The sequence below is a fragment of the Pleurodeles waltl genome, chromosome 10, assembly GCF_031143425.1.
Source record: "Pleurodeles waltl isolate 20211129_DDA chromosome 10, aPleWal1.hap1.20221129, whole genome shotgun sequence".
Lineage (NCBI taxonomy): Eukaryota > Metazoa > Chordata > Amphibia > Caudata > Salamandridae > Pleurodeles > Pleurodeles waltl.
Window position 1 is genome coordinate 762,259,414 of NC_090449.1, and position 14,815 is coordinate 762,274,228.

Below are 14,815 nucleotides of genomic sequence, written 5' to 3' on the forward strand. Positions count from 1 at the left end.
ATATCCAGGTAAAGTTCTTCCCTCCCGTTGCCTAAACCATGTTTCTGTCTCCTTCCACAAACTCGCTTTCTGTTCACAGTCCTTTAAATCTTGTTCTTATCTTGTTGCATTTGCTGTGCATTCAGAGACCTAGGTCAAACGTCGGGCGCTGTCCTCCAAATGCACTTGTTTGTTTTTCTTTCTCTGACTTCAGAGTGAGAGGATTTCTGTGACAATCTTGCTGGATAATCAGGGTAAAAAGAGTTTTTTTATAGCATACAACAACTGTGTAAGTATTTCAGAATATGTCAGATTTAGGAATGCAAATAAAGATCCTTTATTGTTATTACTGAAGTGTGTTGGAAACAAATACTTTGATATAATCAATACAAATCATCAAACTAGATGATGCAATCAACACATTTTGGTCGGCGTACCATATAGTTTAAGTAGTAAAACTGTATGTCTGTGCAAATGTAATGGTCATTTCAATTGAAATGTGTTGTCTGTAATGGCAATGTGCTACCATGAATATTCCACTCTACACCACTCCACTCTGATCCACTTTAAGCCACTGCACTCTACGCCACTTCATGCTATGCCTCTCTACTCTACCATGTGCCATTCTTCTCTATGGCAATGTACTCTTCCCCACTGTACTCTACATGACTGCAATCTTCGCCACTGCACTGTACCCCACTCCAGTGCAGACCACTTCAATCTACTTTGTGCAACTCCATTGTGTGCCACTGTACTCTACCCCACTCTGCAAGACTGTACTGTATGCCAATACCCTCTACGCTAATGCACTCAACTCTATAACACTCAACTCTGTGCCCCTGCACTCTACGCCAATCCACTGTACGCCACAATAATCTACTCTGACCACTGCACTCTATGCTGTTGCACTCTACACCACTTTACACCATTACACTCTATGCAACTGTACTCTTCTCTGCACCACTCCACTCTGCGACTTTTCACTCTACCCTGAAACAATCTACTCTATGCCACTGCACTCTATGCCGCTCTACTCCACTCCATGCCACACTCTACTCTTAACCACTGCATTTACACAACTGCACTCCGGCACTGCAGAACTCTACTCTGCACGGGCGCCCTGTGCAACAGTTTATTGTGGTGCCCCTCCACCCCATGACCTCTTCTTCGGTTTCACTCACTACCATCCAGCAAATGTGTCCCTCACCTCTCCTGCTCACCTTTCACATACATAAATGTGTTTTAAAGCACTTGTAAAGGCTGGCTTTACTAATCCAGTCAGCTAGCCACATCAAATATAGGGGCATATTTAAGAGCCCCTAGTGCCATTCTAACACCACATTAGCATCATTGTTTTACGCTAATGTGGCGGTAGAAGGCCAAAAACGCTGTGCCTTATTTACAAAGTGGCTCAATGCATGCATTGCGCCACTCTGTATCCCTTTGTGCTACATTATTTCTGCACCAGCCATAAAGTATGCAAGGGTGGCATTCCCTCGTTTGGGAGGGCCAAAAAAATGGCGCAAAGAAATCTGACAGACTTCATTGCATCATTTGTTTCTGGAACTCTTAACTCCTGCTCAGAGAAGGCATTAAAAGGAGGCGTCTATTGGTTACAGCGGGCCTCTGGGTGCTTTGCAGGAGTAGCATGAACATACTTTACGCTAATCCTGCGAAGCGCCGGACTAGCGTAAAAAATTCTGACACTAGTCCCCTAACTACTGCCATGTTGCGCTGTATTTTAAATACAGCTCACACATGATGGTGTTAGGGGAGCGCTAAGGGGCACAAGAAAAGTGGTGCAGCACTCTGTGCAGCTCCAGTTTTTTCAAATATGCCCCAAAGAGCATATTTAAGAGCCCCTAGTGCCATTTTAACGCCACATTAGTGTACTTTTTTTAAGCTAATGTGTTAGAAGGCCAAAAATGCTGCGCCATATTTACAAACTGGGCCAATGCAGGTATTGTGCCACTTTGTAACCCTTTGCACTACATTATGCCTGTGCCAGGCATAATGTATGCAAAGGGGGACCCTCTCGCTAGGGAGGGGGCAAAAAAAATGGCTAATTTCTTTGCGTCTTTTTTTTCCAGCACTTTTAAAGCCTGCTCAGAGCAGGTAATGAACCAGAGAAGCTTGCTGTGATGGAATGGAATCCTGCGAGAGTGATTACCAGTAGTTCCTGTTAATTCAAGCATTTTCATCAGTTAATTTGTTTGCTGGATATCAATAAACCATGTTTCTGACGTCACCAACCCACTGGCTGTGTGCATGATTGATATTGATTTATAAAGCATGACCAAAACCCTGATTGGTCAAATGTTTCAATAGGCCGTCCCTCTAAAATTTGGACTGTAAATTGTAACAGTCCTTTTTTCTACACCTGTGTCTTGAAAAGTAACACAGATTTCTCCAATGATGCTTGAAATCCCATCTGTTCAAGAAGACTTCCAAAGTATAACCCTGCTGCGCCTTAGGAGACCTGCATTTCCCACCTGCTGTATTCCTCAACTGCCACTTAAGCAATTGTGAAGTAGCCTTCCAGGGTATATGAAAGCAAGAATATGTACACACACACACACACACACACACACACACACATATATATATATATATATCAAAGGTTACAGGGACATTATAGTTAGGCTCTGAATTTACTTGCACAAAACCATAGAAGTTCAACAGTTATGGTTAGCTGAAGTAACTATAGCTTGTGCTCTAAAGTAACTATATCTCGCGCCCCTGACATGCACAGTTTTGTCCTCAATAATTTTACTGCAAATGTTACATTGATATTATGAATGCTTTTAGCAAAGATGTCATAAGTGATGTGATAGCAATGTAATATTTGGGTTAATTAGCAGTGCATGGTGAGGGTGCAAGTTATAGTTACCTAAGGGCATGAGTTATAGTTACTTCAGGTAACTATAACTGTTGAACTTCTATGGTTTTGTACAAGTAAATTCAGAACCTTTGTTTTTTAAGTGAATTTCTATGTTTTTTTAAATTCTATTTCCTAACTATAATGTCCCTGTAACCTTTTTTTTTTTTCAGTAAATTTCGAAGGTTTTTTTATTGTTAAGTAATTTTAATTACTTTGCGTTAATCCACTGCTTTGGCTGTGTGAGGCCGGGGTTTGTCGTAGAGATGTGATCGATCATATTACTCTGCATCAGGAACTTGTCTTCAAAAATCGGCGGAAAACATGCTCAGAAGGGCGGTCCTTTTAGTAAGCTGTCCATCATCCTGGAAAATGATGGGAAGAGATTGCATGGGTGGGGCGAAAAGGACGGGGCTTGTATCCCATTATACATACTTGTAGTTTTTAAAAGGGAGAACATGACCTCTGGTCTGAGCAGCAGATGACAAGAAAAAACTCACTCATCACAGTCACTACGAGAGATATTGTGCTCGAAAAAAACAGGGATGCAAACACCTCCTTCAAGGTTTACAGATAATGTTTCAAGGTGGATATTCAGAGAAAAAACACTTGCTTTGCCTTGATCATGCACAAGCAAAAGCAAATTGCCATCTCTCGAAGGTGGGCAACTCGAGAGAGAGCAGGAGCAGCCCTGGGGCGGGAGGGTGATGGTGGTCCAAAAAAGTTCATTAATGGTTCCAAGGGGTGGGGTGGGTGGGGGGGGGATGCGCTGCCCCCTGCCTCTCTTTTGCACAGGCCGGCCCAAGTGAGGTGTGGCCCCAGGGCCGTGTATGGCCCAGAAGGGGAACTGGTGCTTTTTGCCTCAGGGGCTTCACTAAAAACAAGAGTGCTCTTTTAAAAAAATTATTATTCACTGCAAAATTTGCGAAAAAATACCTTTTTACTCAAAGGGACCCCGGGACCAAGACTAGGGGTTTAGGATACATTTTTTTTCAGCAAAATGGCTGCCAACACTTTTTGGTTGAAGTGTTTACATCCAATCAGATTGCTGCATCTTGAAAACTACGGATTTACACCAAACAACAAAATGTGTGCTGGCTGGACCAAGAGCTATCTTTCTGCGAAATTAGGTGTAATCCGTATAGCGGTTTGGAGTGTAGTTGTGTTCAAAATCCTTAGGGTAATTAGCATTGGAAATGTACTTTTTTTTACCCCACCCCCTTTTCTTGGCCCCGCTTTACGGATCACCCCAAAACTTCCAATGAACAACAAGGCAACAAGAACCTTGAGGACACAGTGGGCCCCATTACGAGTCTGGTGGTCACTAGACTGCCAGACTCGCAGTGATGGTCAGTAGCACCGCTGCCGTGGCAGTCTGACCGCCATATTACGACCCTGGTGGTCATACCGCCAGGGTATCGCCATCTCCACAGGGATCGGTGATCCCAACAGATTGACGGCGGGTGCAGGTCGCAATCAGCCACAAACATGCGCTTCTCTCCTTGATGTTCGGAGGTTTGTTTGGAAAATATATATATATATATCTTGTTTGTGTATACATGAAACAACAATAAGGCATTGTCTCTCTTTCCATAGGACGTTTTACAAGACATACTGGACCTTGACATCTCAGTTGCAGAATCAGACGAATTTCTTGAGTTTGTGAGCGGTGGGAAGGTAAAGCCGGGCACACTCCCACTTGCACACAGATATGGGGGCCACCAGGTAAGGCAAGACCCAGTCTTGAACATGTATGCTTGGCCCTGATAGTAATTCCTGGAGCAGTCACAATGGACACAGTTTATGACAAAGATTTTTTGTGAAAAGCAACCTTTTGTGTCTGTGTCCAACTCTTTTGAAAATCAAGTGTACTTGATTTGCGTGTTCACAGTTGTGATACAGCAAGGTATGGAAAATGTAGCAGTTCATTCAAATTTCATATGCTTGACTTTATAGCTGTCCGAATTGACCAGATGACTATATTTGAAATTGACTTAATCCATTAATCTCTAGTCAGATCACGTTAAGCACATGCATTCTCTAACTCCATCATTTATCCATTTACACGTTGATCAATTTAGCCTCTCGGAAATGATATGCATCGTAAAATTATAAGTATTTAAACTATTTTACATTTTTGTAGGGCTTCATAATCTTTTTTTTCATAATTAATTTTATCAGATTTTAAAGAAGTTAAAAGTATTGTGCCTACAGTTCACACCTAAAGCATAGCCATCAATAATTCCATACTTTGTGTAAGCTTTTTTTTCCATGTGACTGTAGGACATGGTAGAAAAACACACAAATAAACATTTCAAATGAATTCTGCATGGCCATACTCTAGGCATGAGGGTGATCTGGTGCTGAGTTGAGAGAAGTTGCAAGTAATTTACCATAAGGGAGACCAGATTATCTTTCAGCACCTAGTGACTGGCCATGGTCGGGTGCTTTAGGAATGCTGCATCAGCAGAGGTTCACATGTACCAAAGTCAGTTCTGCCACTCAAAGGCGGTGAGCATTTTATACTCCATGATATTGAGTTATTCTCTTTGTCTATTGTTATATGAAAAATGCGGCACACTTCAGGAGTTGGAGGGATGCCCACTTGAAGACTACCACCAGTTGTTGTGTTGAGTTGTTTGCATATGAAAGAGTTAACAAATCTGCCTCCAAATCTGAAACCAAAAAGACGCTTTTTTTTTTGCAAATTCTAAAATGACGAGGTAATTTTCTCCCTCGGAATGCTCATATATAAGCCTGTACCTATGAAATCCTATTTTGCTATTCTTGCAAAGTGCAGGGTAATTATAATCATGGCTATTTTAAATATTACATGTTTTCCTTCTTTTTTTGAGAAAATTGTATTTGCTTGCTTGTTTGTGATCTGACACACATGGGTAGCCCTTCTCTGTAGAAGATAGGTAAAGGCCTCTGGGAGTACTGCAATCCCTAAAGTCTGAATAAACATAGCAACCATAGTTCTTGAGCGATGAATATGTTACACATATCAATTATAAGAGAGAATAGTCCCCTCAGTATTGTTCTTATTGCAGGCACGTCTCTTCTAAATGAGGGACTTCCTTCTAAACAAGGGTATGGCCGGATCTACTCCAGATTATCACAAAAGCCACATGACCTACATGTACTTACAATTAATGATAGTCTGGACATCTGGTATAGATCCAGCCCTCCTGGACACGCGTTGTAAATCCTGCAACAGAGATTAGTCTAAGCTTTGATTAATGTGTTTTTAAGAGTACACTTCACAGCTTGAGAACTAACCATGTCTTAATATAGATTACGAATCTAAAATTGTGTTTAATTAATTCATGATTAATCAATGAGGTCTGGCCAGTAAACTTTCCAGCTATTTCCTCTTTTCCTCTTGCAACATTTTAACAAAGTAATTCTGTTTCAACCCTCAGTGAGAAACATCCAATGTAATGTATTTGGTTTACAGGTTGATGACACATGCCCTGTGTGCCTCTGGTTAGGTGAAGAAACAATAGGCTTGTATGAATTATCTAAGCAGGTTAAAAAGTTGAATGCATCGAGGAAAGTCAGGAAATATACCAGTTAAGTTACTTGTGTAACCTTAACCCTTCACACCACATTGCGGGGGTGATGCATATGTCAATAAGAAAGTGAAGTAGAATTTGAATTATTGAGTGATTAAATTAATTGTTGAATTAGAGTTGAATAATTTATTAAATTAATTGAGCATGAGATTGAGTGAATTGATAATTGCACAATAGTTTATCAGTGTAAGTATAGTTATTCATTGTAAGCATTTGACACTGGGGCCAAGACTGTAAATTTGATTGCATATTAATCTCATGCCATTGTAAGACTTGAAAAGTCGATTATGTAACGCTAAGCTTTGTGTTCTGCTTTTACCTGTAAACGTGCAATTTCATCTTTGTGGCAGAATTTCATCCCCATTCATATCACTGCTGATGATGTAATTTGGTATGCTATGTATGAGTAGTGTGTGAGGCTATACATGCTTCATGGTGGTGGTGCATAACTTACTCTCTTATGGTTTGTCTGGTTGCTATTTTTGTCTTGTTTCAACCTTAACTGGTCTTTTTGTTAAAAGTTATCCCAGTTCGCTAGTGCTGACAATCCTTCAAATGTCCCCAGTGAAACCACAGAATGTGATGTGGGGAGCAATGTGGCTGAAGAAAAGATGCAGAAAAATTACATTGAGCTCTTAGAGGAGCTCTGTCATGAGAAGGCACTGCCAACAGGATGATATGAGAGCCTACGGTCTGTCAGAACCTATACATTGTCCTGCCCCAATCACAGTTGACAAAAAGGGAGCTTATGAAAGGAAAGCTGCTTTGCCTCTCTGTATTATTCAGAAAAGTGACTGATTTTTATGATAACTTAGAGTTAAGTCGAGAGATGCAAACGTTTTTGTATATTTATTGCAGTGGATAATGCTGCCCAGTGGCCTTGGTGAGTTGACTGCTTTCACAGCATCCCAGTCATACCTGGACCGCTCATATCCGTTCTTTTCTTACACCACACAGTTAGCCAAGACAATAAGCAATCTATTTTGTATGCTTTCTGTTTCATCCTCAATATCCCTGCCTTCTTTCTTACTTTTCCCATAACCCAACTGAGAAGGATAGAGATTCAATTTTAATGTCGCTTTTCTGTAGTTTCATTGTGCTTTCAGTGACTTCCATCCTGTTAGTAGAGCTGGTGTTAGCCAAGTCTTTTTGATTTGATTAAATTCATATGTTTATTCAGCCAGCCATCTTCATCTAGTAGTCTGTTTTTTCGTCATTCACTATTTTCTTCCACCAACGACAGCACAGAGTATGGGCCAGTTGATCAGCCCCACTAGCCATTGTCTAATTTCACTATGAGTGATGGCATTCTTCCCTTTCACAAGGAGCACATCCACATACAATGTAGTTCCTCTAAGTGCCAAAGACGTCTATCTCAATGTATGATTTATGAGACAAACTTATTTTTGCATTTAGCTAGTTTTTTTCCCCGTGTTTAGGCCGTGGAAGCTTTCCCAATTAAGTTTTGTAAAATCCATGCCAAAACAAAACAAGCATTGACAAAGCCAACATGAAGGCAGCCAACGGAGACCTATTGGTTATTGCCAATAATTGTTTATTTTATATTCTTAGAAACAAGAACTACTAATAGCTGTAAGCTTGTTATAGAGCAGATGGGAATTAAACAGAATACATTGCAATCTGTGCATTTATTTACTAACAAATTCTGTCTCCTAACAGCAAATACTTAAGTGGTGGTAAGTAACTAACAATTTTTCTTTACTTACACTGCTCCTGTAGTTTGGCACCTGGGCTGGCCAACTGGGAGATGGAAGAGCACATTTACTGGGAGAGTACACCAACAGGTAATACCTTTTACCTTGGGTGTTAACACTGACTATGAGCTGTTGAGTTATCTGATTAAACTGACATATGTTACCTGGAAAAACATAGTTTACATGGATATCTTATGTTATAGGTGTGGTGATCGATGGGAAATCCAGTTGAAAGGTTCTGGAAAAACCCCCTATTCAAGGTAAATTACTGTTATTACCATTATCACAAAAATGGTGGTCCATGTACTACAATGCTTGACCATTAATGGTCCTGTTATAATTATTTACCTGGAACCGGCTATGTATCTTTCACTGTCTTTTGTTGTTTTTAGCTGTAAAATGGGCAGAATGAGTGTGCTTTATATTCAGATGTCTTCACTGTTCAGGTTTAATTTCCTATCCTAGAAATGGTGATGGCAGAGCAGTGCTCCGTTCTTCAGTGCGAGAGTTTTTGTGCAGTGAGGCCATGCACCACCTTGGCATTCCCACCAGCAGAGCTGCGAGGTATTCTGTTGTATTGTGTTTTAGTTTTATTGATATATCAGTTCATACTCCTGTCTAGACACCAAAGCATATTTGTGAACAGACGGAACATTGTTCTGTGGAGCTCATGGATGGAGGAGCTTGTGTCTCCATGTGACCTGTGTGGGTAGTGTTTTGATATCATGTGTGAGTACCAGAGGTGAGGTTTTATTACAGCACCTAGGCCTATAAATCGCTATAGTGTGATTGAAGGGAAAAGAGTGAATGGGTTGTGGACTGTGTTTGAAGTGGTATGTTTTCCCCACCGTAACACATAATTTCCTATAGACAAACAACTCAGTGTTGTGATTTTAGGCATTTGGCTCCTTCTGCATTAAAGGAGGAGACTATTTAATTTTTATTAACTGTTTATGAAAAACATTTATCAGGTTTGCAGCTTGGACGAACCAGTCCTTAATACTGCTTCACGGCAGCCTTGAGAGTACAGTTACAGTGCAATTGTGAAAATATATGATCAAGACATGCCCACTCAGGGGAGTCACCAGTGAACTCATAAGGTCATGTACATAGAGTTCATACAAAGCCACCGAATGAATGCAATCTAGGTCCATCCATGCAAAGACTTGATGACAAGAGATCTGGTGGGATTAACGGTGTGTTACTGTCGTGTGCCAAGGTTCCAGTTTACTCCTATATTGGGTGTAACCCCTGAATCACTGTTTGTCCCTTAGGCAGGAGGAGACATATGGATGTCAGTTTCAATCATAATTTACCATCTTTCAGTAATTACATCAAACCCAGTGGACAGTTACCTTGGTTCTTTCCGCCGACTTCGGGGCTGATTACTAGTTTGGTGGTCCGACTATCAGATCCCCAAACCCACGGAGATGAAGCTGTCTTCAAGCCCACGGCCTCACCCTCTTTATTTTACAATGTTTCCACTGGTGGTATTACGACGTTTCCGCTGGTCAGCCTGGCGTAAACAGTGCAGCGGCATTGGCCTAGGCTCTGGTGGGAACATCGTATTACGACATTTCCGCTGGTCAGCTTGGCAAAAATAGTGCAGTGGCCTTGACTCCCTTAGGGAGCCGCCGCCAATACTGTTGCACACCAGCCAAGCATACTGTGTGCATTCGGAGGGAGCTGACGGGGGGGGGTGCCTGCACTGCCCACAACAATGGGCAGTGCAGGGGCCCCCATCACTGGCTTTCCGCCAGCCTTTTCATGGCAGGAACTCCACCACAAAAAGGCTGGCGGAAAGTGTGGTCGTGATCAGCACGGCGATGACGAACTCGGCCAACCCATAGGGATCTAGGATCCTGGTGGAGGCCTGATCCTGGCAGTGGCGGTGGACTCCTGGCGGTCCGACCACTCCTGGCGGTCGCATAATCTGGCTGTCGGACCACAAGTAGTGCAGCAGTCCGATTGCCAACGCAGGTTTAGTGGTCCTCAGACCTCCAATCTCAGAATGATGCCCTTAGTCACAAAAGTGCTTTCCTCATTTTAACTTTTTAAGGGATACTTTGCTCTCCAATACAGGAAAAAAACAATTTCAAGTCACTGTTCTGTGATTATCAGTTAGAACCACACATTAGGAAAGATATTAGCATTCTCACCCTACCATCTTGGAAACATGCCAGAAAAAAAAGGGTACAGCCTATGGAAGGCCACAAAGGTGTGATTGTCTGTGGAGGAAGCTAAATAGGATAAGTTTAAAGTGGGTGTTTCCAGCTGTTTTTTATATGGATATAAGCTCAGCCCCACTTTGATTCAGTCAAATTCTCAACAGTCACAGTGATAATGCTTGCTGAGGCATGTGAGTGTTGAGATGCATTAGCAGCCTTCAGTAAAGGGTAGAATTTTCTGTAGTACATTCAATTCTCTTCCAGGGGATCCTCATCAATAGTCATAAACACTGAATATTCCCGCCCACGTGCGAGGACCCCGGAGCACATACAAACACACATGTATATGTATGAAATATATTTGAATAATAACATTTAAGTAGAGAATTTCAATACAAACTTAATATATACATGTGCAGACAGTCAATGCAGCCTATTTTGAGAAGCAGGCTAAAAATGCTTTATTTCTTTGGAGTTTTTTTTTTAAACATAAATTGAAAACTTCAATTAAAGGTGAAAAATTTCTGCAGTCAAAGTAGACATAGAAAATGTAAGATCTCCATTTTAAAAGAGAAAAAACTACATTGAAAATAAAGGAGCATTATTAGCCAATAGGATGCATGGAGGTTAACGCAGCAGAACTAAAAATTTGGCACCGTGCCTTTAAGACCCTGAGCACCTCCAGTATCCCACCATGCCTCAGGGGTGAGAGTGAGGAGACAGTTGGTTCACAGTTAGGTCAGTTCTTTTTTCCGGCTTCTTCTGTGAGGATCCTGGAACATTGAGCTCTCAATTTTCTGGTTATTTGGCCAGAAAAATTACCCAAACTGTATTTTTCTCTGATTTCCTTGACAGCTCTTCATATTTCCTGAGTGGAAGGACAATTTTGTCTCACAAATATGCCTTCACTGTTTGTGAAATGTCCTTCTTGTGGGAAAAAGAAGGCCCAGTCAGACCCACACTCTGTGTGCAAACTCTGTTTGCCTCAGAGTCACTGTCCTGACACCTGACACCTGACACCTGCAGACATTGCAAGAATCTGTCCAAAAGAACTCTCAAGGACAGAGAAAGGATTCAACTAAATGGTCTGCATGAAAGGGAGAAGATTTCTAAAGACTCTTCTGAACAACAGCGAGCCAGATCGACGTCGGCCGGTAGGAAGATTCCTGTCTGTTCACCGTCGACGTCATCCCTTCCATCGTCTCATCACCGGGTTGCAAAGAGCACACCACCATCGACGGCGACTCAAGCAGTGTCAAAAGAAAAGAGGTTGAGGTTTCAACTCCCTCAACGGGGTAGTTCTCCGTCGACGGTTGCACACAGATCGACATCAAGCCGGTACATCAGTACTCACACACCGTCAAAGGCAAGTCATCATCCGAGGACGTCAGGGCATATGCCGTGGAAGTTGGCCTCAAGAACCAGGTCGAGGAACTCGACTCCGTCTGCACACCGCTCGACATCAAGACATTCAACGTCAAGGCATATTCCTGCTACAGACCACCACTCGTTGTCGAGGCATTCGACGTCGAGACTTGAGAAGACGGGAAAGTCTCGCCTGACGTTAAGAACTCGTGGATCCCCGTCGATGGCAGCACAACGTCGATCAACGTCGAGGCAACCATCTCCTGTGACATCTGTCTCGCAAAGGGTTGCTCTGCATACCAGCCCCCATCAAAAGTCACTTATACGACAGAATCCTGAGACTGATCTTCTTCACCAAGACCCAGTAGTCACTGTTCAGAGTGAATCTTCAGGGGCATCTAGAGCTTCATCGGTAGGACATATATCACCTATAAACTTGTCTCCAAGGTGGTTGGAAAGACTTAATAAAACACCAGCCTCTCCAGATTCTCAATACTCGCAACTTTATTCACCATCGGCTTCTTTACCTCGAACGCCCTCGCCAACGACACCCGCTGAGCGCGCAAGGCCAACTTCTGACCAGCCCACTCCTAGACACCACCATAGCCACTCAAGGACATCCACAAGAAGTAGGTCACTATCCAGGAGAAGGTCTAGATCTAGATCCTCTAGATCACGGCAAAGACGACGCAGATCTCCTTCGTGGTCTACGGCATCTGAGTCTTCCAACAGAGACTACTCACCTACCTTGACTAACTCCCCTCCAGCAAGAGTATCGCCAATTGACGATATTATAACCTTCAACGAGGTTTTGGTCAGAGGGGCCCAGAAACGTAACATAGATATTCCATAGCCGACGACTTCATCGTCGGTGATTTTTGAGACCCTACATAAGCGTGCCTCCTACAGGCAGTTATTTCCCCTGGTTCCTGGTCTTTTACAACCGGCTATGGACACATTTCTAATTCCGGCTAGCCTACGCTTAGCCCCAGCTAGGATACTAAAGAAATATAAAGCCCCAGACCAGAATCCTTTGTTCCTTAGAGTTGATCCACCTCCGGACTCTGTGATTTTAGCTGCTGCCCATAAAACTCATTCCGTGGCACTATCATCAACGTCCCTCCAGATAAAGAGAGTAAACATCTGGATTCATTGGGCAGGAAAATGTGTGGCACTTCAGGAGCATACATGAAGGTCTCCAGTGCTTCTGCACTTTTGGGGAAGATACGACCGTTCTTTGTGGGACTCTCTGAACAGGTTTGTAGATAAATTGCCTAGGGAAGATAGGCAAGATTTTCAGGAGATCCTGCCGGAGCAGAGTTTAGTATCTAACCAAGTTATTAGTGCTGCTGCAGATGGAGCAGATGTGGCGGCTCATGGCTACGCACATGGCATTTGTGCAAGAAGGTCCTCATGGCTATGTCTCACAGGGTTGAGGCAGGAGGCACAACACCGCATCCTGAACCTGCCTTTTAATGGAAACTCATTATTTGGATCTCATACGGACGATGAGATGGTGAGGATGAAATCGGGTAGACACTATGAAAGCGGTGGGCCTAGAAAGGCGAAGAGAGTATAGAAGGAGGTACAGGTCTTATGATGAGACCCTTTTCAGCAGAGGGTTTAAGCCCCTCATTGGTCCCAGAGGCCTCAACAGAATCAAGGGCGACCTTTCTTTCAATCACGTAAAACTGAGGAGAAGCTCAAGAAACTCTAGAGGATCAGTGGAATCAGCACACAGCCAAATGGGAGGACAGAATAACTCTTTCAACCGGGGCTCAAGCATCATTGCAGTGGTGGATGCGCAGATATCACCTGTTGGTGGGGGCTCCTTTTCACCAGACCACTCCTTCCGATACCCTGGTAACGGATGCATCACTACAGGGCTGGGGAGCTCACCTGGGCCCCCTCCAAGATCAGGGCCTATGGTCCGGCAAGGAACAGAGTTACCACATCAATTTGCTGGAACTGTGAGCGTTCCATCTTGCTCTCAAGTCGTTTGCTCCATCTCTCAAACAAAAGTCCATTCTGGTCCAGATGGACAATACAACCTTGATATATTATCTGAATAGACAGGAAGGCACGAGATCTCGTTCTCTGGCGCGAGAGTCTCAAACCATCTGGCACCGGTTAATAGTGAGGGGGATGTCTTTCATGGCGGAAAACAAAACTCAGAAGCAGATTTCCTAAGCCGAACTCTAATAGACTCCCACGACTGGGATCTTCACGACGATGTCGTAGCAGATATCTTCCAACGTTGGGATCAGCCTCAATTAGATCTGTTTGCAGACGATGTCAACAAAAAATGCCCAGACTTCGCATCCAGGTTCCACTGTCCGGGGACGCAAGGGAATGCCCTGTTGATAGACTAGTCAGGGATATTTCTCTACGCCTTTCCACCGATTCCCTTGATACCTTCTGTAATCAACAAGTTCTACAGGTCCAAAACGAGGATGATACTCATAGCCCCACAATGGCCCCGGCAATACTGATACACAGATCTCCTCCAGTAGTCACAGCAAGCTCACAAGAGGCTACCGTGCAGACCGGATCTACTCCACAGATTAGGGGGAAAATTCTACATCCCAACCTTCCCTCTCTGAGCTTGACAGCATGGCTCCGGAATTGCTGCAATATGGACATCTGGGACTCTTGCAGGAATGTTTGGAGAGTTTAAAGAAGTCTAAAAGACCATCTACAAGGTGCTCCTATGCGTTCAAATGGGAAAGGTTTTACATGTGGTGCCCGCAGCATGATTACAATCCTATTTTGGCCCAGGAGGAGGTTATCTTGCCTTACCTGTTACATCTTGCGAAGTCAGGACTGCAGTTTTCCTCCATTAAGGTACATTTATCTGCCATTACAGCTTATCGTAAGTCGCCCTCTCAAAAATCTTTCTTTACTATGCCAGTAGTTAAGGATTTCTTAGAGGGCTTGAAAAAAGTCTTTCCACTGATTCAGAAACCATCACCTCCATGGGAATTGAATGTGGTCTTGTCTAGACTTATGGCCGCTCCTTTTAAGCCTATCCACAAACCTTCTTTACAACACCTTATGTGGAAGACAGGTTTTCCACGATAACAGAGTGGTTCTGAGAACACATCCATCGTTCTTGCCTAACGTGGTGTCGGA

The 14,815-nt window shown here is 43.1% G+C and overlaps 1 protein-coding gene across 1 annotated transcript in view; it reads left to right on the forward strand.

Moving 5' to 3' along the window:
* The window catches only part of LOC138262453 (protein adenylyltransferase SelO-like), a gene marked incomplete at its 5' end in the record, with an annotated part of 306,692 nt that overhangs the window by 51,742 nt on the left and 240,135 nt on the right, over positions 1-14,815 (forward strand). Inside the window, 4 exons of the mRNA XM_069212347.1 lie at positions 4,454-4,582; positions 8,176-8,240; positions 8,354-8,410; positions 8,616-8,714. Coding sequence (XP_069068448.1) covers positions 4,454-4,582; positions 8,176-8,240; positions 8,354-8,410; positions 8,616-8,714 — 350 coding nt within the window. The remainder of the gene's footprint in view (positions 1-4,453; positions 4,583-8,175; positions 8,241-8,353; positions 8,411-8,615; positions 8,715-14,815) is intronic.